At 45.4% G+C, this 25,944-nt stretch overlaps 1 protein-coding gene across 5 annotated transcripts in view; it reads left to right on the forward strand.

The window, feature by feature from the left end:
• Window positions 1-25,944, forward strand: part of LOC148514811 (uncharacterized) — a 188,347-nt gene that overhangs the window by 125,202 nt on the left and 37,201 nt on the right. For all 5 annotated transcript variants that reach the window (XM_088480937.1, XM_088480939.1, XM_088480941.1 and 2 more), the window contains 2 exons: window positions 2,050-2,106; window positions 13,957-14,040. In XM_088480937.1, coding sequence (XP_088337063.1) covers window positions 2,050-2,106; window positions 13,957-14,040 — 141 coding nt within the window. The remainder of the gene's footprint in view (window positions 1-2,049; window positions 2,107-13,956; window positions 14,041-25,944) is intronic.

Here is a 25,944-nt window from a genome sequence, read left to right on the forward strand (position 1 = left end):
TGGTCTTTTCTATAGAAATCCATGGGTGGACCGTTGATTAGCTGAGAGAGCTGAGCTCTCAATAGTCTATGGAGAAGCGTTTATTGGCTCAGAGAGGCAGGGGCTTGGCTCTCTTAGCCAATCAACAGTCCATCCATAGCTTTCTATAGAAAATAAGCATTATTTGCGTAGTATAGTACTGTACTTAAAGTACAGAACTAAGGCCCTCATTCAGAGCCGCTCGTTAGCGGCAGTACGCTCGTTCCGAGCGATGTTTGCACATCTGCACATGCGTACGGTTTTTAGTACGCATGCGCGAACCAGTCAGTGCGGCCAAAAATCGTTGGTACGCAATATAGCGAGTGCCTGCTATTTTGAGTGACAGAATGAGGCGTATGTGGGTGGTAACAAGGGAAGGTGCTTGAAAACGGGGAGTGGAGATCCGAACGCAGGCGTGCTTAAAGGTCAAAACGGGCGTTTTAAGGGAGTGCATATTTAATACAGCAGCGTCATTGTTCACGTCACTGGGTTATTTTATAGCCAGAACTGCTCGCAAATTTGTGGTAGCAAACACCAACCACAAGAATAGCGAGCAGTTCATACGCTGGTCGATGTACTCGATTAATCTAATAAATAGCGGACATGACGTATGATGCGAGCGGCCAGGGGGCGTTTTTAACAAATAAACGAGCGTATGTTTTGCTCGCTCGTTCAGACTTAGAGGTGTGAACAGACTACAATGTGCGTACGGATCATTTGAATAGCCACCCCTTGTTTTTAAACGAACGACCGCAAATAGCGAACGGCTCTGAATGAGGGCCTAAGTCCAGTGGGCTCGGGTTTTTCATTTTTTTTATTTTCCAAGGCCTATTGACATTCTACATGGACCGAAGAGGACCTGAACCAAGGAATTGGTGACTGTGTTTTTTTTTTTTTCTGCCAAGACCCAGGATGCTACTGGGAGAAGAGGACCAACCGGCACCCGGGAGGTAAAGGTAAGTATTTACTGTGTGTGATTAAAAAAATACTACAACACTCGGTGTACAGTATGTGTATTGGCTTTATTTTAATATTTCTTTCATAAGAGGACTACAGTACCAGATGGCCCTTAGTGCCTGGGCTTGCTGGCACTTGTGGTACTCCAAGTGCCAACAAGCAGGACAGGCTTGCTGGGACCTATAGTATCCCTGTAAAGGACAATATAATTTCTATGACTCAATCAACTCTGCACCCAGTGTTGTGGAGGATAGCGTGGGATCTCCTCGGGATGGGGGTCCCTTTTATTAAGGGCGCCCCCACTTCCTGAGGAATTCCTGGCCTGGGCTGACTAGTGTGGAGTTGTGAATGCTTTGGCAGGGGGATCCCATCAAGGGTGTCCATCTGCTGTTGCATTATGCCCCAGCTAGTTAGAACCTGGTCTTGTTGTGGATAATATGGGAGAACCCTACTCATTTTATCCCCTGTATTTTCACAACCAGGACCTGCTCACAGAGCCTGGTACTGGTTATGCTTTTGGGGATTCCCCATGTCATTTGTTTAATTTTTTAACACTATCATTCACAGAAGCTTGCATGGATTGCACTGATCTGTGCAGGCTTTTACTAAACACGCTGCAGCTGAGTCTCTCGTACACTCTGACTGGTGTCTCTATGCATCTGTGATACAAATAAGACACAAAATGTAAAGAACAATATGGCACGCTACTCCTCTCGGAGCGTCTCACCCGTCCTGGTCGTCTCGTGCTGAGTTGCGTTTAGGAGCTAGGTATATGAGGACACATCTGTTTATCCTTTCATTCCTACTCACAAATTTTGGGTTATTTTGGGAGAGTAGACCCCAACCCCCCCAGATCTTGCCCACTTCCCCACTGAAGTAAACAGTCTGGGGGCTTGCTTTGAGGAAAATCATATTTGTGGCTCCGTTAGCAGAACAATGCTCAGCATCCCCCCATCCCCGCCACCCTCAAGGACACATTTCCGTCTGGATCTCCCGGAGGGGGCCATAGAAGAGTCGGCACCTATGAGTATATCGATCACATCATGCTTATATATGATTTTTATTTCTATACAGGTGTTCCTAAACCCACAACCGGAGCAAAGAATATTCTACTAAAAAGAATATGTAAAGGTACAGTAAGCATTAGGGATCTATTTGTTAAAAACCTGTGCTAACTAAAAGTCTGTATAGAGCTTCTCTCTGTTGATATGTTTGTATATTGTTATACACAGATGGATTAATAATAGTAGACACCAGTGAAACTAGCAATTGAGGCAAACCAGGCAGTGGGACTTAAACAGCAGCATTGTGTTTATTTGCAAGCGTTGGTGTGTACAGCCATACTCATAATAACAATAGTATGTAGCGAGGTCTGAGGAGAACATACAACAGACAGTCCAGTCATGTATGTGCAATAGTGCGGGATATTTCACTCATGAGTAGGGCTCAAAGACAGTGACCAAAATGGCGCCACACATGCGCAGATTACTTTACTGTTGCCATCTTGGATAAAGATGTAATGGAGCATCATGGAGACAGCGCAGTACGACACTACATATACCAGCACTCTCCTCCTCACTAAGAGCTTAATAGGCTATTGCTACAGTATGCATTATGGTATTCATTTATGGGTACAGGATAACGCCATCTCACGTACTGTAAATCTCAGATTTTTGTTGCTTGCTAAATTGAGTCACTTCTTAATACCCATAGCGTGCTGCGGTAACAGGCTAACTTAGAGGGACTTAGGAGAAATATGTGATTTCTCTGCAGAAGCCCTTTTGGTAAGCAGGAGGCGCCAGAGATGAGATGTAGTGAGCATGCCTCCAAACGGCATGCCGACGGACTATATCTTGGCGCCGGAGTACCGACAGCAGTTGAGATACCGGCTCCAGATTACTGACTGCCTGAAAGCTGAAGGTAAGTATCGTAGGGGTTATGTTTAGACACTTAAGGGAGGGTTAGGGTTAGGCACCAGGGAGGGGGATGTTAGGTTCAGGAACTAACTTGGGAGGTAAGGGTTAGGCACCAAAGAGGGAGGGTTAGGGTAGGGAGAGGGTTAGCATACCGATGAAAAAATGACGGTATGTTAACCGTGTCGGGATCCTGGTGTCGGGATTCTTGAGTTGAGTGCCGGCATTACATACTCAACCCGTCAGAGATAACATTTTCCTTTGGCAACAAAGGGGTAATGACTGCTTTATAAATAGACCCCTGTGTGCTCGCACAATTGTACAATTTTGGGGCCAGGTGGGTCACCTGAGACCAGGGCTATTTTTCTAGAACAATAGGTTCAGGAACTGTGGGTACAGGTACTGGGGGAGGAGCTATAGAAAAACAGATATATATATATATCTATATATAATTTAAGAATCGGCGTGAAGCAGGGGCAGAACTATGGGAGACAACGGAAGCACCAGCCGCCGGACGCCAGCACTGAAGGGGCACCTCCTCCATTACCCACAGTATATTCATCCCACTTAGGGCTGTAACTATGTACCTGTGGTGTACTGTCACAGCCGCCCAATACATGGCACCCCTTCCTGGCACCTGAGAAGCCACCATACACTAGTGGAGAGTTCCATGTCAGACCATCAGCTGCCGCCATTGTCTCTCTCTAGCCATTCCCTACTCATTGGTTTCACTGCTCCGCAGCAGCTTCTTATGTCAGTGTGACATGTCCGGTGCCCCCCTCACCCACAACTCTCTATCTCACTCCTCCATGGCATGCCTATATTCTGGGTGCAACTGTGGGTGTATCTGCGTACGAAATGCTACATTACAGTGTCAGCGGCTGTGACGGTGGGCACCAAATTATAACTTGCCTCCAGGCACCTGGGATGAATTTACTCCACTGGTGTGAAGTACACTCCAGCGCAATATGTCCCACACTATATCCAGTTACTTTCCTCCAGGATGTATTGCCGCAGAATCTCCCAGGTGAGTAGAGCGCAATCGTGAGACAGGTATCAAAAACAACTTTACTTCATAACAAAGCTCACGTACAACAAGGATTAAAATCTCACATATCACCCGGTTCTTAGCCCTTAAACAGCCGTTCATAGGACTTCCTGGGTATCGCTGCCTCTAGAAGGAGCAGAAGACGTCACCGCGTATGGCCACGCCCAACGCGTTTCGTCAAGGACTTTGTCAGGGGGTGTGGCTAACCATTCTATCAGCCCTCTTTTATACTCACTACGTCTCTGGTGTTACAATTACAATTAATGTCTAATTATGTAAAAACAGCTTTGAAAATCGATACATAGTATACATAAATTATAACACTTTGTTTCTATTATTTTATCAACACTTTTAACAATCAATAAAAGACATGAAAAAGTATCAATTACACATATTTTCATTAATTATAATTAGAACACAGCTGTTCCGTGTGACAGAATGCATCCATAGAGCAAGAAAGGAAAATCATTCAACTAAAATAAATTGACAATTATCTTAAAATGTAAACATATATCTATTATCTTCCCTAAAAAGGAAAGAAACATGAAATATATTATATAAATATCCGACATAAAATTAGCATATCATTTTTTAAATATACATATAGATGCATATAAAATCAATATATAGATAATAATAGTCTGTCTCTAATATTAGACGTTTATTCATCAATACTTGTAGGGAGAACTCTAATGATAATTAATAAACACTTTCCATTTGACTAAAAACTGCAAAATTAATTTTTGCTAATATCCAGATCAACCCAGATATTATTAATATGAGATATTGATGAGTGGCCCCCAATACTCCACCCACCATCTCTGAGTTTTACCTCATTTATCTTCGCTAATCAATCTGGATATTTACAAACAACAAGGACAAAGAAGGAAATATATATTATAATAATGAGTGAGAAAATGACATAAAATTCATGCACCCCAGTCGCGCGGTGAAACCATATAAGAGGACGACTGGGATAAAAATCCAACAACGGACGTCACTCAAAGGTGCCACCGACTGAGACTAGTCATGCAGGAAAGGAGTGATGGCATAATTCTCATTTAATCATATGGTACAAGGCTGTTCAAGGTATAAATCCAATATGTCTCACAGTTTGACAGCTGCTTCAAAATATATCCCTTTCTTTCATCCACCTTTATTTCTTCAATGGCTTTTGAACTAAACCCTGCAAGGTCGGAGTTACAACATTCGGCAAAATGCCGTGAAACACTATGAGTTTTTAATTTATGCAAGATATTCCTTGTATGTTCTAATATCCTTAGTTATAAATGACATTTGGTCTTCCTTATATATATTTTGTTACATTTACAAATGAGCATCTATATCACATGGGTTGAAAGACAACTAAGTCTCCCTTTTATTTACCAATGTTTCTCATTTTGGGAGTCATAAAATTTTTTGTTATCTTTACAAACATATTTGCACATTTTGCATTTATTACATGGGAAGAAACCATTCGTTTTATTCAGCCAACATTTCTTTTTAATTGCAGGTAGTTTACTCGGTGCCAGTCTGGTTTTTAAATGACATGCTCTTTTAAATACTAGCTAGGGATATTCAGGTACTACACCCTTCTAAAGAGGGTCCAGCTGTTTTTAGATTATTGGACATTAATTGTAATTGTAACACCAGAGACGTAGTGAGTATAAAAGAGGCTGATAGAAGGGTTAGCCACACCCTCTGACGAAGTCCTTGATGAAACAGGTTGGGCGTGGCCATTTGATGTGAGATGCGGTTACGTCTTCTGCTCCTTCCAGAGGCAGCGATACCCAGGAAGTCCTATGAACGGCTATTTAAGGGCTAAGAACCAGGTGATAGGCGAGATTTTTAACCTTGATGTACGTGAGCTTTGTTATGAAGCAAAGTTGTTTTTGATACCTTTCTCACGAATGCACTCTCCTCATTACCTACATATATATATATATATATATATATATATTAGGGGTGTGCACCGGCCACTTTTCGTGTTTTGTGTTTTGGTTTTGGATCTGGATCTTTCTTCGTGTTTTGGATCTGGATTGGTTTTGCCAAAACCACCCTTCCGTGTTTTGGGTTCTGGGTTTTGTGTTTTGGATCTGTATTTTTTTTAAAAAAAGCATAAAAACAGCTAAAATCACAGAATTTGTTGGTTTCTCTGCTCCTATGCTATTATTAACCTCAATAACCTTAATTTCCACTCATTTCCAGTCTATTTTGAACACCTCACACCTCACAATAGTGTTTTTATGTCCAAAAGGTTGCACCGAGGTAGCTGGATGACTATGCTAAGCGACACGAGTGGGCGGCACAAACACGTGACCCATCTAGGAGTGACACTGCAGTGGCAGACAGGATGGCAGTTAGAAAAACTAGGCCCCAAACTGTACATAATGCAAAGAAAAAAAAGAAATGCAAGATGGAATTGTCCTTGGGCCCTCCCACCCACCCTTATGTTGTATAAACAGGACATGCACACTTTAACAAATCAATCATTTCAGCGCCAGGGTCTGCCACACAACTGTGGCTGAAATGATTGGTTCGTTTGGGCCCCCACAAAACAAGCTGGCAATTAATGTGTCCCTGCACAAACTGGCTCTACGGAGGCAAGATGTCATCCTCATCCTCCTCATCCACCGATTCCTCACCCTCTTCAGTGTGTACATCCTCATCCTCACAAAGTATTAACTCGTCCCCACTTGAATCCACCACCACAGGTCCCTCTGTACCTTCTGGAGGCTGGTCTCCCTGGAAGAGCTGATAATTCATTTTGATGAACATCATCTTCTCCACATTCTGTGGAAGCAACCTCCTACGCCTTTCGCTGACAAGGTTCCCGGCTGCACTAAACACTCTTTCGGAGTACACACTGGAGGGGGGGCAACTCAGGTAAAATAGAGCCAGCTTGTACAGGGGCCTCCAAATTGCCTCTTTTTCCTGCCAGTACAGGTATGGACTGTCTGACATGCCTACTTGGATGCTGTCACCGATGTAATCCTCCACCATTCTGTCAATGGTGACAGTATCATATGCAGTGACAGTAGACATGTCAGAAATTGTTGCCAGGTCCTTCAGTCCGGACCAGATGTCCAAACTTGGTCCTGCCTGCCCTGCATCACCGCCAGCGGGTTGCTTAGGATACCTAAGTTTTTTCCTGGCAGCCCCAGTTGCGGGAGAAAATGAAGAAGGAGCCGTTGACGTGTCACGTTCCGCTTCAGCTGACAGTGTGTTCACCAGCAGGTCTTTGCACCTCTGCAGGCTTGTGTCGGCCGGAAAGAGAGACACCACATAGGCTTTAAACCTAGGATCAAGCACGGTGGCCAAAATGTAGTGGTCTGATTTCAACAGATTGACCACCCTGGAATCCTGGCAAAGCGAATGAAGGGCTTCATCCACAAGTCCCACATGCCGAGCGGAATCGCTCCGTCTTAGCTCCTCCTTCACTTTCTCCAGCTGCTTCTGCAAAAGCCTGATGAGGGGAATGACCTGACTCAAGCTGGCTGTGTCTGAACTGACTTCACGTGTGGCAAGTTCGAAGGGCTGGAGAACCTTGCACAACACGGAAATCATTCTCCACTGCGCTTGAGTCAGGTGCATACCCCCTCCTTTGCCTATGTCATAGGTGGATGTATAGGCTTGTATGGCCTTTTGCTGCTCCTCCATCCTCTGAAGCATATAGAGGGTTGAGTTCCACCGCGTCACAACCTCTTGCTTCAGGTGATGGCGGGGCAGGTTCAAGAGTGTTTGCTGGCGCTCCAGTCTTCGGCACGCAGTCGCTGAATGGCGAAAGTGGCCAGAAATTTTTCGGGCCACCCAAAGCGTCTCCTGCACGCCCCTGTCGCTTTTCAGAAAATTCTGCACCACCAAGTTTATTGTGTGAGCAAAACATGGGACGTGCTGGAATTTGCCCAGATGTAATGCCCGCACAATATTGGTGGCGTTGTCAGATATCACAAATCCCCAGGAGAGTCTAAGTGGGGTAAGCCACTGGGCGATGATTTCCCTCAGTTTCTCTAAGAGGTTGTCGGCGGTGTGCCTCTTACTGAAACCGGTGATACACAGCGTAGCCTGCCTTGTAACGAGCTGGCGTTTCTGAGATGCTGCTACTGGTGACGCTGCTGCTGTTGCTGCGTAAGGTGATACATCTACCCAGTGGGCTGTCACAGTCATATAGTCCTTAGTCTGCCCTGTTCCACTTGTCCACATGTCCGTGGTTAAGTGGACATTGTGTACAACGGCATTTTTCAGGACACTGAGGACACTTTTTCTGACGTTTCTGTACAGTCTCGGTATCGCCTGCCTAGTGAAGTGGAATCTAGACGGGATTTGGAACCGGGGACACACTACCACCATCAATTGTCTAAATCCCACTGCACTAATGGCGGATACCGGACGCACGTCTAACACCAACATAGCAGTCAAGGCCTCAGTTATACGTTTTGCTTCAGGATGACTGCTGTCGTACTTCATCCTCCTAGCTAAGGACTGTTGGAGGGTCAATTGTTTAGTAAAAGTAGTGGTGTTCCTACTTCCTCTCTGGGATGATGAACGACTCCCAGCAGCAACAGCAGCAGCGGCAGCAGTAGGCGTAGCAATGCAGGATCCTCCAGAGGAATCCCGGATAGGAGAGTCAGTCATGCCAGTGACATGGCCTGCAGGACTACTTCCGATCCTGACTAAGGAGGAAATTGACGAGGAGGGAGTTGACGGTGTGGTTTGCAGGCTCTTGGATACAACAGGACAACGGGATTTAGGTGTCCCTGGACTGCTTACGGTCTTAGCCAAAGTTTCTGAACTTGACAGTAACTTTTTATGAACGCGCTGCAGGTGCCGTATAAGGGAGGATGTTCCTAGGTGGTTAACGTCCCTACCCCTACTTATTCCACCTTTACATAAGGTACATATGGCAAGACAGTTGTTGTCCGGATTTGGATAGAAATATTGCCAGACTAAAGAGGTGGAATGTTTGGTCTTCTGCCCAGGCATGACCGTGATGGGCTTTTTCATCCCACGGACAACAACTGTCTCCCCCGGAGCCTGATTTAAACAAACCACATCACCATCAGAATCCTCCTCGCCAACTTCCTCCTCAGCGCCAGCTACACCAGTATCCTCATCCTGTTGTACTTCAACAGTGACATCTTCAATTTGCATATCAGCAAGTGGACTGTGGGTGCTCCTTTCAGCACTTGCAGGGGGCGTGCAAATGGTGGAAAGAGCCACCTCTTCCCGTCCAGTGCTGGGAAGGTCAGGCATCGCAACCACCACCACACTTGGACTCTCCTTGGGGATTTGTGATATCTTCTTAGAAAGCACAGTTCTTCGCTGTGCTTTTGCCAGCTTAACTCTTTTGATTTTTTTAGTGGGAGGAGGGCTTCCATCGTCATGTGAAGCTGAACCACTAGTCATGAACATACTAGGGATCGACCTTAGCCGTTCCTTGCCACTCCGTGTCGTAAATGGCATATTGGCAAGTTTATGTTTCTCTTCAGCTGATTTAAATGTCTTTTTCAAGGTCATTTTCCTGAACTTTGCCATTTGGGATTGTATGTGCCCTCTACTATGACATTGGGCATCGGCCTTGGCAGACGACGTTGATGGCATGTTATCGTCTATGTCATGACTAGTGGCAGCAGCTTCAGCACTAGGAGGAAGTGGTTCTTGATCTTTCTCTATTTTATTTTTATCGGAGAAAGTTTGGTCCTCCATTTATGTTATATCGATTTGATATATATGTGCGGCTAAACACAGAAAATAATTTTTTTTTTGGTTTGGACTGGAGTGTACTTTCGGGGGTTACAGCACCCTTAACGGTCAAGCCAGCCGGCCCTTTACTTATGACACAGGCGCACGCTTGGCACTACTTTGTTGATGCACGTGCGGCTACTGCGCACACAATTCACAAACACAGAAAATAATTTTTTTTTTGGTTTGGACTGGAGTGTACTTTCGGGGGATACAGCACCCTTAACGGTCAAGCCAGCCGGCCCTTTACTTATGACACAGGCGCACGCTTGGCACTACTTTGTTGATGCACGTGCGGCTACTGCGCACACAATTCACAAACACAGAAAATAATTTTTTTTTTGGTTTGGACTGGAGTGTACTTGGGGGTTACAGCACCCTTTAACGGTCAAGCCAGCCAGCCCTTTACTTACGACACAGGCGCACGCTTGGCACTACTTTGTTGATGCACGTGCGACTACTGCGCACACAATTCACAAACACAGAAAATAATATTTTTTTTGGTTTGGACTGGAGTGTACTTTCGGGGGTTACAGCACCCTTAACGGTCAAGCCAGCCGGCCCTTTACTTATGACACAGGCGCACGCTTGGCACTACTTTGTTGATGCACGTGCGGCTACTGCGCACACAATTCACAAACACAGAAAATAATTTTTTTTTTGGTTTGGACTGGAGTGTACTTTCGGGGGTTACAGCACCCTTAACGGTCAAGCCAGCCGGCCCTTTACTTATGACACAGGCGCACGCTTGGCACTACTTTGTTGATGCACGTGCGGCTACTGCGCACACAATTCACAAACACAGAAAATAAATTTTTTTTTGGTTTGGACTGGAGTGTACTTTGGGGGTTACAGCACCCTTTAACGGTCAAGCCAGCCGGCCCTTTACTTATGACACAGGCGCACGCTTGGCACTACTTTGTTGATGCACGTGCGGCTACTGCGCACACAATTCACAAACACAGAAAATAATTTTTTTTTTGGTTTGGACTGGAGTGTACTTTCGGGGGTTACAGCACCCTTAACGGTCAAGCCAGCCGGCCCTTTACTTATGACACAGGCGCACGCTTGGCACTACTTTGTTGATGCACGTGCGGCTACTGCGCACACAATTCACAAACACAGAAAATAATTTTTTTTTTGGTTTGGACTGGAGTGTACTTGGGGGTTACAGCACCCTTTAACGGTCAAGCCAGCCGGCCCTTTACTTATGACACAGGCGCACGCTTGGCACTACTTTGTTGATGCACGTGCGACTACTGCGCACACAATTCACAAACACAGAAAATAATATTTTTTTTGGTTTGGACTGGAGTGTACTTTCGGGGGTTACAGCACCCTTAACGGTCAAGCCAGCCGGCCCTTTACTTATGACACAGGCGCACGCTTGGCACTACTTTGTTGATGCACGTGCGGCTACTGCGCACACAATTCACAAACACAGAAAATAATTTTTTTTTTGGTTTGGACTGGAGTGTACTTTCGGGGGTTACAGCACCCTTAACGGTCAAGCCAGCCGGCCCTTTACTTATGACACAGGCGCACGCTTGGCACTACTTTGTTGATGCACGTGCGGCTACTGCGCACACAATTCACAAACACAGAAAATAATTTTTTTTTTGGTTTGGACTGGAGTGTACTTTGGGGGTTACAGCACCCTTTAACGGTCAAGCCAGCCGGCCCTTTACTTATGACACAGGCGCACGCTTGGCACTACTTTGTTGATGCACGTTCGGCTACTGCGCACACAATTCACAAACACAGAAAATAATTTTTTTTTTGGTTTGGACTGGAGTGTACTTTCGGGGGTTACAGCACCCTTAACGGTCAAGCCAGCCGGCCCTTTACTTATGACACAGGCGCACGCTTGGCACTACTTTGTTGATGCACGTGCGGCTACTGCGCACACAATTCACAAACACAGAAAATAATTTTTTTTTTGGTTTGGACTGGAGTGTACTTGGGGGTTACAGCACCCTTTAACGGTCAAGCCAGCCGGCCCTTTACTTATGACACAGGCGCACGCTTGGCACTACTTTGTTGATGCACGTGCGACTACTGCGCACACAATTCACAAACACAGAAAATAATATTTTTTTTGGTTTGGACTGGAGTGTACTTTCGGGGGTTACAGCACCCTTAACGGTCAAGCCAGCCGGCCCTTTACTTATGACACAGGCGCACGCTTGGCACTACTTTGTTGATGCACGTGCGGCTACTGCGCACACAATTCACAAACACAGAAAATAATTTTTTTTTTGGTTTGGACTGGAGTGTACTTTCGGGGGTTACAGCACCCTTAACGGTCAAGCCAGCCGGCCCTTTACTTATGACACAGGCGCACGCTTGGCACTACTTTGTTGATGCACGTGCGGCTACTGCGCACACAATTCACAAACACAGAAAATATATTATTTTTTTAGCACTTGGGGGGAGCACCCCTGATGGACAGAGCACCCCCTGGACAACACTACAGCACTCCTTTAGGACTGGGACACTGCACAGGACTTTGGAGTGGACACAGCCCCTATGGAGAACTGACTGCACAACACAGTCCAGCCAGCCCCTATGGACTTTGAAGTAGTGGACACAGCCCCTATTAACAACAGCAGCACAGCACAACACAGCCAGCCCCTATGGACTTTGAAGTAGTGGACAACAGCAGCACTACACTACACTACACTACACAGCCCTAACTCCCACCCTCCCTCTTCACTGTCCACAGCCGAGTGAGAAAATGGCGCCGACGTGTGTACCTTATATAGGATCCAAAACCCGCGAGACTCGGAAGGCGGGAAGATGACGTTTTGCCTCGATTTCAGATCCGAGTCAGGCGGGAAAAGTCGAGCCTGACTCGGATCGGACTCGGATCGGGGGGGCTCGGGGGGGTTCGGATTTCAGAAATCCGAACCCGCTCACCCCTAATATATATATATACACACAGTATATATATATATTATATATGCACAGAGACTGTAAGATGCAAAAAAAAGGTAAATGTATTCCAAGTTCAATGTTTCAAGGTATACACCCCTTCGTCAGGACCATATACAGGTAAAAGCACACTATAACACTTGCCCACATAAGTACCCCCTGAACACCCACCTTGTCCACTCCATGCCACTGCTCATCAGGACCGCCCTCCAGGAAGCCCCGCTCAGCCGCACTTCCGGGTCCCGCCGAAGGTGTTGCCGTGGGAACGCCAAGCTTGCATTCCACCGCCAACACACATCCACGTTCCAGTGCAGGCAGCAACAGGGAATACCAGAGGGACGGACCTGCAGCATGAACAGCACAAGTGTGATGCACAAAAGAATTAACACATATGGCACTGCCCAAACTAAGAAATACCTGATCATACCACCTATTTACTGGATATAAAAACATTGTTCATAGTGGATAAATGTAAAATACGTAAAAAATTTAAAAAGATAGAAATAAAGGTGAAAAAAAAAGTTGACAAAATATAGGGAGAGCATTCCTCATAATCAAGTTATTAGACTGACATATAATTACCACAAGTAGTTAAGTTATACAATTCCAATTAATTTTGTCGTTTAGACTCTTAAGACTGATGGTGTCCAAACGCAAAATCCATTGTGACTCTTTAATCAGAAGACTCGCTTTGTCCTCTTCACAGGGTGAAGGCAATACATGATCAATGATAAAGTACTTCAAAGAGGCCAGTGTATGACCCTGCTCTTTAAAGTGCTTTTCGACTGGTTGGTCAATAGTTTTACCCCCCAGTGCTAAACGTATGGCAGATCTGTGAGCTGCCATACGCTCACTAAACTTCCTGGTGGTAAGAAAGGGCACATGGGCGCGTGATAATGTAAACAACGAAAGTGCTACTGCATGTTAAAACATGACGTATAACATACATTTTATTTAAAAGAAGGTACTCACAAGGGAATTTAAAATAAAACTTATTTTATGATAATACATTTTGGCCCGGGACAATATGTCATCGTTATTGAGAGGTTCAGGAACGGAGTTCCTGCTGAAAAATTGCCCTGTCTGAGACCATCTGTCAATATTGAATATGTCCTGTTGGGCCATCAGTAGCTGCTTGCTGGGCCCCCACTGGATAGATGACGTGTGTGTTAGTGCACAGCAACTCTTAATTAGTATACCAATATTAGGATAATGTTAATTTTCAGCCAATTGAGTCACTTAAAGTGTGAGTGAATTCTATTGCTTATACTTATCTAGTACTTTAGTTTATCCATGCATGAGTCACATTTAACATTATCTTATTTTATATCCAATCCATTTTAGGATTCGGGAAAATGATTCTTCTGTCCCTTATTATGAGTTTACTTACTGCATTGATCACCAAAGCTATTATTCACTACACTACAGGTAAGCACCGAGCATGGGCGGATTGGGATACAAAACCAGCCGGGGAAAATTCTGGTAGCAACCCTAATGGGGGCGGGTCTGTGGAGGGGGGTTGGGCTACCCCCACCTCATGGGACCTGAAACTGTGATTCTGAGTCGGTCGCAGTCGCTGCCTTCCTTGTGTCTTTTACTGCACTTGTGCCTGTGACTTTATGCTAATGCTTTTACAAAGCCCTACCCTGGTGTACATCTGTGCGTCTGACTGTGCAAGGACTGGGACGCCCACTGTCAGTGTGTACAAATGCTGCTAAAATGCTTTGTGCTTCTTTAGACGCCAATATCAGTCGCACCATTGAAACTTGCACCAGCCATATGCTAGGTGTCGATCATCCATCTGAGCATGGCCGCCAATGTGAGCGATACAGCGTCTCTGTACACTTCCACTTTCAGCAACATGCCCGTGTCACTCTAGTAACATGCCCGTGTCGCTCTAGTAACATGCCCGTGTCGCTCCAGTAACATGCCCGTGTCACTCTAGTAACATGCCCGTGTCGCTCAAGGAAAATGCCCGTGTCGCTCCAGTAACATGCCCGTGTCGCTCCAGTAACATGCCCGTGTCTCTTCAGTAACATGCCCATGTCGCTCCAGTAACACGCCCATCGCTACATCTGCGTCTGATTAGCCAGCCCCCTGTAACCACACAGGAACGGCTAACACATTTCTGATGCACTTCTGTGTGTATGTCTGAATCTGTACTGCGCCTCTTTACAAACACCATCGGGATGAATGCGAGGTGCCACCATTCCACTGCGTCTGACTCAGAATAAGACCCATAATGCTGTATACTGTTCCATAGCGGTTTCCAATATAACATGACCATGCCCCCATAGTAATGCCCCATAGCAATGCGCCTGTAGTAGTGCCCATATTGTAATGCCCATATGTTAATACCCCCATAGTAATGCCCCTGTAGTGCCCATGCTCCCATATTAATGCCCTTGTGGTAATGCCCCTGTAGTGCCCATGCTTTCATAGTAATGCCCCAGTAGTGTCCATGCTCTCATAGTAATGCCCCTGTAGTGCCCATGCTTTCATAGTAATATTCCTGTAATGCCCTTACAGTAATGCCCCTGTAGTGCTCATGCCCCCACAGTGGTAATGCCTCTGTAGTGCCCATGCCCCCATAATAATGCCCCTGTAATGCTCATGCCCCATTAGTAATGCCCATTATTGCCCATGCCCCCATAGTAATGCCCCTGCCCCCATAATAATGCCCCTGTAGTGCAGCTTATTAAAAAAAAAAATACATACCTTGAACCCTGCTCTTGCATCCAGGGTCGCGTCCGGTCCCCCGGCTGCTCCTCGGAACTATGGGGGAAACGTCATGACGTCTCCCCCATAGTGCCCGTGGGGAGAGCCGGAAGCTGGAGTTCGGGAGAGAACTCCAGCCTCCGACTACACCGCGTCGCTGCAGAGAAGGAGGCGGGCGCCCACTGGTAATAAATATTACCAGCGGACATCTGGCTTGGAGCCTCTCTGCACCCCCCTAGTAGCGGCCCTGACATGACTGCAAACGTGACACCCATAGTTACATAATGTCTATCAGCTGATCCCACTCATTATGTTTATATTTATTAATTAGAACTTTTCTTGCCACTGCAGCTATTATGTATTATATAAAGATATTATAAACAGGCAGGCGGATAATTCACTTTACTTATTGACTGTCACAGTACTAGTGTGGTGCAGACAGAATTGGCAGGCCGCCGGCTCCTGTTCATGGCTGCTGTGCTGTGTGTGCTGGCTGCTTGTTGCTGTAGAATGCAGGCGGAGATGGTGCTGGAGGCGGGCGGCGGATGGGCTGGAGGCGGAGTCATCAGTGGTGACTGACGGGCTCCGCAAAGTTTACGGGAGGAGCTGCTGCGGCTGGGCATTATCAAAGTAAAAGAACTGTGAAGTCCGCTCAGCTTCTTGGAGTTCCAAAGTCCAAAAGATTTATTTGCATAAAGGAATACTAAGACTACCGCCCCGTACACTGCGCATTCGCGGTTGGCACAGCACAAGGCTTCAATTCTGAATGCACTGACTTTCAACGGTCACTGCAGTACAATTTATAAGTTCACATTCAAATAGTCCTTAGGGAATAAAATCATTGGCTAGAGGCAGACGTCAGATAGGTCAGTTCCTTTTGCTTTGTGTGTGCAGCGGGATCTTCATTAGCCAGAGGGCAACGCCAAAGACTATCCCACGTTGGAATTCCTTTGTCTTACAGTATCATGGGAGGGGGGGAAAAATTTGAGTTTCAGGGGAGGCACATTACATTGCATAACTGCAAATAAAGGGATCTAAAACATTATACCAATAATATTATATTTCTATTTACAACAGAGATGCAGTATTTACCTATAATACAATACATATTAAATGCTGATTAAAATAAGACTAAACATCAATATACAGTTATGTAACTTTATAATATACTTAAAGTATATTTAAAATTAGATCTTTATATTAATGATATTCCATGACCGCACGGTGTGATGATTTCTGCAGGGTCACCAAAGTTATCCTAATGGAATACAGAACAGAACAAGCCCAAGGAATGATGCAATACTATGAATCACAATAGCATACAATCAGATCTCATACAATAAGAACTCATACAATCAGATTGACTAATCATTCATTCGTAACCTATATAAGTAAATGCCTTCATCCAAGATATCTATCTTTAACAGCATGCACAGCAGCTCCCCCGTCAGCCATTGTTCTTTAGCTTCAGTGCGCAGAAGCTGTAACGCTGCCTGATCAGAACTGAGGGCCTGATTCAGAGCCACTCGTAAGCGGTCGCTCGTTCGCTCCGAGCAATGGTCACACATCTGCGCATGCATATGGGTCGTAATGCGCATGCGCCAAGCAGTCAGTGCGGTCGGAAATCTTGTGCACGCAAAATAGCGAGGGGCTGCTAATTTGAGTGACAGGATGAGGCGTTTGTGGGTGGTAACAGGGAAAGGTGCTTGAAAACGGGGAGTGGAGATCCGAACGCAGGCGTGCCAAGCGGTCAAAACGGGCGTTTTAAGGGTGTGCATAATTAACAAAGCAGCGTCATCGACCACGTCACTTGGTTGTCTTTTAGCCTGAACTGCTCGCATGATTGCGGTAGGAAAATGCTACCACAAGAATAGCGAGCAGTTCATACGCCTTTGCGATGTACTCGATTAATCAAATAAATAGCGGAGATGACGTATGATGCGAACGGCCAGGGGGCGTCTTTACAAAATAGCGAGCGCATGTTTCGGACGCTCGCTCAGACATAGAGGCGTCAACAGACCGCAAAGAGCGAGCTCTCAATTTAAATAGCCAGCCCCTTTTCTGAACGAGCGAGCGCAAATAGCGTCCGGCTCTGAATCAGGCCCTGAGCTCCAATCATGGCAGCCGGGCCGGCATAGAGGAGGGGTGAGTGAAGGGCGGCCACTAAAGGGTAAAAAACCTCTGGCCCAGTCTCTGGAATCGTGTGTCAGAATGTGGTCTGGGATCGGCCGCTACTCACCCCTATGCTGGTGTTGTCGTGCTCACAGGCATGTGGATGTCAGGCCTAGGAACTGGTAGAGTATTCTCCCCAGGGTCTGCTAGAATCTACATGTGCGTGTCTTGGTTACTATGGGCGTGGACATGGGCACCGCCATGTTGGTTCATGAGACTGAGAGTACAGTCTATGGAGTGATTTAAGCACCTGGAGTAAACGGGACACTGTGTTACATTCACTATTGTTTTGGCATAGGTCTGGACACAGCTAAAATCCCTTCCATATTGGATTTATTGAGATCCACCTCCTTTAACAACCTGAATAAGCTGATTTTTAGATATGTAATAACCGTTTTTATTTGTGCTATTCGTTTATAGAGAATTTATGTGAGAAAGTTTTTTCATCCAAGTTTGACTGGTCACTCCAATTTTCAAGATAATAAATCTGTTTTATAGGTAATTTTTTAATTAGCATGTGATTGTTTCCCTACCCACCTTCTCCTATATTGTTACCGCAGAGGCTATTAGTAGATTTCTGTGTTACACCTGACTTCAAGGTGCTTATATGTGTATCCACAAGCACATTATTCCATCGCTGCTCTAATCCTAATCTTGTGTATTCTAAGCTAATTGCTATTATTGATAATTAGCGCCGGGCTATTTTGTTTAGTTGGTACTTAATATACCATTGAACCGAGGGCCCGATTCAGACCCAGATGCTAGGCTGCGTTCGCACGCAGCCGTCAGGGGCCAAGTATGCAAATCCCGCGAAAGCACGGCTTGGCTTCAGGACGCCCACTATGTCTTAGCGTGCGGCGACAGTGCGATCGCAAGCCCGTCTAATACCTCTCCCTTTCCCTTGGCAGCACACGTCATCTCCAGGAAGTGTATATAACAGTCGGTAACATCGAAAACCATCGGAGGCATATGCAGTGCTTGTGGTTGACCCTACCCTACCGCAAGCACTGCGAGTGCTTCAGTGTTTACACATGCCAGGTGATGTGTACAATGACGCTCCGTCTTAATTATGCACTCCCAAAGAACGCTGTTTTAACGCTCAGGCATGCCTGCGTTCGCACCACCTCTCCCCCGTTTTCCAGAACCTTCCCCTGTCACCACCCACAAACGGCACATTCTGTCAGTCAAACTAGTGGGGCAGCCTGTGTGCTCTGGGCGATCACTTCCCGATCGCAATGACTGGCTTGCACATGCGCACTGCGATGTTTACGCATGCGCAGATCACAAATATTGTTCGTCTGCGTGCAAACGCAGCCTAGCGAACGGGTCTGAATTGGGCCTCAAAACCCAAGTACTTTCCATTATATTGGAATATGTTCTCATGGCTGCTAATGTCATTTCTATTATTTATAGGGAAGTTTTGAATGATTTATTTGAAGCATTCTATTGTTTATATAGATGTGCTAGTGTGTGCTATCACTGAGACATACAGGTGTTGCCGGAGACAAATGATTGATGCAAACTTGTAGATGCCCAAAATGTATCTTTAGCTTTTCTTTTTTTCCAAGAAAAGCATAAATCTTACACACAGCTAAAGGTGATCACCAGTTTCGGAATCAGTATGATTTACCGCCGGCCGCAGGAGGAAATCCTGATCGTCCTAAGGTAGGTACTAACTAACCTAATTATACTCCCTAACCCTACGCCTGTCATTAGTGCCTTGCTGTGATTAAGCAGTCGGGAAGCCGGCTGTCGGGATTAGGTCCGCCGGCTTCCCGACTGCATACCCCAGTTTCACCTCTAGAAACACAGGGCCTGATTCAGAGCCGCTCGTAAGCAACTGCTCGTTCGCTTCGAGCGATGTTCGCACAACTGCGCATGCGAACGGGTTTTAGTACGCATGCGCGAACCAGTCAGTGCGGTCGGAAATCGTGTGCTCGCAAAATAGCGAATGCCTGTTAATTTGAGTGACAGGATGAGGCGTTTGTGGGTGGCAACAGGGAAGGTGTTTGAAAACGGGGAGTGGAGATCCGAACGCAGGCGTGCCAAAAGGTCAAAACGGGCGTTTTAACGGTGTGCATAATTAACAAAGCAGCGTCATCGACCACGTCACTTGGTTGTCTTTTAGCCTGAACTGCTCGCATGATTGCGGTAGGAAAATGCTACCACAAGAATAGCGAGCAGTTCATACGCCGTTCGATGTACTCGATTAATCTAATTAATAGCGGAGATGACGTATTATGCGAGTTGCCAGGGGGCGTTTTTTTCAAAATAACGTCCGCATGTTTTGTTCGCTCATTCAGACATAGAGGCGTCAACAGACCGCAAAGAGCGAACGGTCAATTTAAATAGCCAGCCCCTTTTCTAAACGAGCGAGTTCAAATAGCGTCCGGCTCTGAATCAGGCCCACAGCCCTAAAACTTCTTACCTGCAGACACACGACTTGATTCAGCAAGGATCGCAATTGTAATCCTTGCTATTATGCAAATGCAGCAGGAGATGTATGACACCCCCTGCTCATTTGCGATCCCAGCAGTGGGGGATGGTCACGATGGTGGACGGCACCAGGCCTCCGGCCAGCTGAGTAAACCTCAGCTTACGACTGGCCGGCTTGCGAACCCAGGACACTGCATTGATCAACACAGATCCTGGGCTGGCCACTCCAGGAAAACAGGGCAGACACGCCCCCGTTTCCAGGAATGCCAGCCGACCCCGTCCCCGCACCTTAAATGCCTCTGCCTGTCAATCAGGCAGAGGCATTGAATGGCTAGCGTGCGTCTAAGCAGGACCCATTCTTCACACTCACAGAATGGTTCCTACGCATGCGCAGATTCCCGATAATTGGGAATCTGCAATCAGCAGTCCACGCAACTGAATCAGGCCCACAGCTAATTACAAAGATAGGATACAAAATGGTAATTGTACAGTACTTTAATGCAGAAACATGTAAACCAGACAATAGACAGTAGACTATGGATTCTACTGCAATCCAATTTACAGAAATGTCATTACTATAAGCTCACAATAACACCTCAAAGTCTGTCACCTGCACTCCATCCAACCATTGCTACAGGAAGGTTGTTAGCTGTGCGGACAGTCCTACATAAGTATCAGAGGCACTGCGTGTTAGACCTCTGAACTTCTGCCTGTAAGCTTCCAGGGTAATGTTAAATTGTGCCAACAATGCCTTTTTGATTTCAGCATATTTCCCATCCATCTCCCGCGGAAGTTCGGCAAATGCATCCAGCTCTCCTTCTTAGACCAAAGGTTAAATAACTGGCCCACAGACTCGAGTCCAATTGAAATTAACGGCAAGTCTTTTCAATAGTCCTGAAAAAGGTGTCGAGCTCACCATCCTTTTCCATCACTGGAAATTGATCTTGACGCGGTCGATGGGTATTCGCGTTTCCCGCCACAGGCTGGTGGGTGAGTTTAGCTAACTCCCATCTGGAGCCTGCAATCAGCCTCCTTTTCCTATCGGTCCAGAGCCGCTTTACGCTCCGCAGCCTCCAGTTCCATAGCTGCCTTACGCTTCGCAGCCTCTGTGGTCTCCTTAACATTTAATTGCTCCATAAATTGCAGCACCATAGCCGGGTCAGGCTCTTTCACATGCTTAAGAGCCGACTGTAGATACAGATCCAAGGCAGAGTTGCCACTGAAGGTATTAGAGGAGTCCGATCTACGACGAGTGGGCTCTGTAACATCCACTGCCATCTGCTCCTCAAAAACAGACTCGGAATCCAATTGATCCCCTCAAGTTCCTTGCTGCTGGTCTGCGTCCAATTGGGCTTTGATCATCTGTTGCCTGGTTTGGTCCTCACCTGCCAGACCCTTCTGCTTGCAACACACCTCAAGCTCTTCCTTCCTGAGCTCTTTGTAGTTTACGGCCATCATTCGCCAAAATAATAATAAGAGAACAGGAGTAGGGAAACAGAAATTGCTTTCACAGTGTGACCTTTTACTAATAAAACCTTTGAGTTCTGGTATCTGGTGAAATTGGGTTCCTCCTTCTGAGTACTCCCTTCTTCACTTAAGTTTTTATAAAAAAAACTATTATTTTCCTAGTGCTGTGAACCAATTGTCATGGTCCTGCATGCATTTCCTTTTGCCATGCTATCTATTTATAATCTATTCATAATCTATCATTTATGTTAAAATATGAATTGTGGTTAAGGTTATAAATCACAGTTTACAGTACTTGCATTTCACCATGCGTATCTATCTATCACGGTTATGCGGGCCGACCCTACAGATACGCCAATCAGAGAATCGCCACCCGTGACATTTACAGGTTACCTCACCACGTGTGATTAACTAAACCTGGTAACTTTAATGTTAAAACACAGGGTAAGCCTTTTCCCTTACCTGTCATACAATTATGCACACTTAGTAAAAGTAGGTAACACGAGCCACATGAGGTCTTGGGTCATAAAAACACAGATCCTGAACTAGAATTAATTCAAGAATATCTTCAAAGCTTATGTACAAAAAGTTACAAAGAATATAATAATGTTAAGGATAATCACACTGTTCTTTACAATTTCCAGAAATAAAGAAAATAATGAATTGGAGAACAAACCAATGTTGGATTAAGTGGTTCTGGGATGAGGCCTTCCCAGTGACTATCTGTATCCATCGATAGCCTCATGCAGAATGAACAACAGGCCAGGGTTGAGTCACATATTTATGCCTGCTTTTCCAGGCGCCCCCCTCACCCTCACCTTGGGGTGATTTTAACCCTTTTCAGCTCAGAGTGGATTGTCCAGCTGGCTGAAGCTCAGGGTTTCCTGGCCACATTAACAGGGGTTCTTTAATTACACATCCAGCTCTCTTTGGAGTTTGGGAAGCAGGCTGGGGTCCATAAACATGCCCAGTGACTAGGTGAAGAAATTCACACCTGCTGAGACCGAGTGTCTCCATGTCTAAACAACTATTTTTGATCACTGCTCCCAAACCGAACACAGGGCTCTTAATGACTGTTTTATCAAGGTTCTGGCCAGCCCTCCTGTAATTTCCACAGACATATTTCTTTTATGCCATCTACACTGCGACAGGTTTATGGCTGATTCAGGAAGACAGTCATTCCTATAACCTCTCTTGCCCAGCTTCAAAAGGCTTGTCATCTTCCTGCATACAAAGGATGCTACATACAAATTTACACGGGAAAGTTACATGTTTTTACCAACATAATATCATGTGTAGTTATGCCCATGCTGATGTGAAATGAGCTTTTCCGCTACACTATCTATCTATCTATCTATCTATCTATCTATCTATCATTATTTTCATATACAGATGTGTCCTACACATCTTCACATCTTTACTGCAGTCGCGCTAAAAAGCCCCTTACGGCACGCTAGCACCAGGCATTTATTTTGGGTCTTTTTTTTTTTGCTGAAAATGCATCTGAGTCGCAATGCGATGCAACTAGGACACACCAGCAGACTGCTGATTAATTTGATATGTGACACTGTATATCTGTGTGCGAGTCAGAATCTGTATACAAACTGCTACAATGTAGCAGCTGCAGCTTTTTTGCACACAGATATACAAGTGTCACATATCACATTACACACCACAGTCTCCCTGATACAGACTCAGGAGCACACAGATATACAAGTGTCACATATTATTATTATCCTTTATTTATATGGCGCCACAAGTGTTCCGCAGCGCCTTACATAGTACATAAAACTAAAAAGTGAACAAGATACAAGTAACTTACAGTACATTTCAGTGCAGGACAAGGACACAATTTATATACATTGCTGCAATAGCGATTAAAGCACTCACAATAAGCAGCCGGGAGTTGGCAGTCACGTGTTAGGTGCCCTTATGGGGAGTAAGGAGTAGAAGAAAATGTAAAGAGAAGCACATGAGGGAAGAGGTCCCTGCTCGTGAGAGCTTACATTCTAAAGGGCAGGGGCAGGCAGACAGGCGTGACACAGAAGGGGAGGAGCAGACAGACAGGCGTGACACAGAAGGGGAAGATAGGGAGGAAAGAGCATGAAGTGGGTTAGGATGAGAGCTGGAAGGCCTTGATGAAGTAGTGGGTCTTAAGAGCCTGTTTAACATATCAAATTAATCAGCACAGTCTCCCATATACAGACTATGGTGTACACAGATATACAGGTGTCACATATCACATTACTCAGCACAGTCTCCCATACACAGACTCAGGAGCACACAGATATACAGGTGTCACATATCACATTACTCAGCACAGTCTCCCATATACAGACTCAGGAGCACACAGATATTAAGGTGTCACATATCACATTACTCAGCCCAGTCTCCCATATACAGACTCAGGTGCACACAGATATACAGGTGTCACATATCACATTACTCAGCACAGTCTCCCATATACAGACTCAGGAGCACGCAGATATACAGGTGTCACATATCACATTACTCAGCGCAGTCTCCCATATACAGACTCAAGAGCACGCAGATATACAGGTGTCACATATCACATTACTCAGCACAGTCTCCCATATACAGACTCAGGAGCACACAGATATACAGGTGTCACATATCACATTAATGAGCACAGTCTCCCATATACAGAGTCAGGAGCACACAGATATACAGGTGTCACATATCACATTACTCAGCACAGTCTCCCATATACAGACTCAGGAGCACACAGATATACAGGTGTCACATATCACATTACTGAGCACAGTCTCCCATATACAGACTCAGGAGCACACAGATATACAGGTGTCACATATCACATTACTCAGCACAGTCTCCCATATACAGACTCAGGAGCGCACAGATATACAGGTGTCACATATCACATTTACTCAGCACAGTCTCCCATATACAGACTCAGGTGCGCACAGATATACAGGTGTCACATATCACATCACTCAGCACAGTCTCCCATATACAGACTCAGGAGCACGCAGATATACAGGTGTCACATATCACATCACTCAGCGCAGTCTCCCATATACAGACTCAAGAGCACGCAGATATACAGGTGTCACATATCACATTACTCAGCACAGTCTCCCATATACAGACTCAAGTGCACACAGATATACAGGTGTCACATATCACATTACTCAGCACAGTCTCCCATATACAGACTCAGGTGCACACAGATATACAAGTGTCACATATCACATTACTGATCACAGTCTCCTATATACAGACTCGGGAGCAGACAGATATACAGGTGTCACATATCACATTACTCAGCCCAGTCTCCCATATACAGACTCAGGAGCACACAGATATACAGGTGTCACATATCACATTACTCAGCGCAGTCTCCCATATACAGACTCAGGAGCACACAGATATACAGGTGTCACATATCACATTACTCAGCACAGACTGCTGGTGCATCCTAGTTGAATTGCAGTGATTTAGACGAATGTTCGGCCAAAAAAAGTCGGCCGACGCTAACAGAGTAGCAATGAACGTGGCGGCTCACTCACTCCAGGCAAGTCGCACTGCGTGGTGTATTGAGGCTAGATGTTAGAGGACACATCTGTATAACATTTAAGCTAAAATGAGCATACCATACTTTGTGACATGTCATATCAGCAGACAGAGTTGATAACTAACAGTTCTCTACCAAAGTCACATGGGCAGTATACTGAGGTGAAAAATCACCTCCTGCATGTATGAAGCCATTGCTATCTATTTCTAATTTATTAATATTCAATCTATCATTTAGTTTAAAATAAGATTACATTACAAGGTCAGTAGACATAATAACAGATACAATTGACAGTTATACAGCAGTCACATGATCAACCTATTGAGGTATTAAATCATATCCTACCTACATTTCACCAATACTTATCTGTCTATCTATCTATCTATCTATCTATCTATCTATCTATCTATCTATCTATCTATCTATCTATCTATCTATTATGAGGACACGGCCGTGCCCTTATATTAAGGCTGAATCAAATAAACAGAATTCTCCAATAGGGAATTCCTGAGATGGGGGCATGGTGTTTGAGGGGCTACATCTCAAAAGCTATTGGACATACTGAGCTGAAATTTGGCATGGACGGGCAGAACTGTTGCTCGGTGCTGAATGCCAAATTTCAGGCAATAACATAGGGTTCTGCAGGGTGCAGGGTTCTGCACCCCAGATTCTGACAAAGTGATAGGGACCTCTGGTAGCAGAGACGCTGTGACGCGGCCCGGAGGCTTAGCCATATCTTTGCAAATATATGCAACTGAGATCTTGGAATTATCTACCACCATGTAGTTTTTCAAATCTTATTGCTGATTTCATTCAGTGTGCTGGGGGGATTACTTTTTGTTGTTTCTTGTATAGACTAACCCCTCCCTTACATGCACCTGAGTGATATTACTGAAGTGATTGAGCAGCTACCAACATGTATTTCTGAACATAGAAAATTAGTAATTGGGCGTAATCTAAATTTCCAACTGTCAGTATTTTTC

Source organism: Taudactylus pleione, unplaced genomic scaffold (assembly GCF_031769625.1).
Source record: "Taudactylus pleione unplaced genomic scaffold, aTauple2 ptg000258l, whole genome shotgun sequence".
NCBI classification, from domain to species: domain Eukaryota; kingdom Metazoa; phylum Chordata; class Amphibia; order Anura; family Myobatrachidae; genus Taudactylus; species Taudactylus pleione.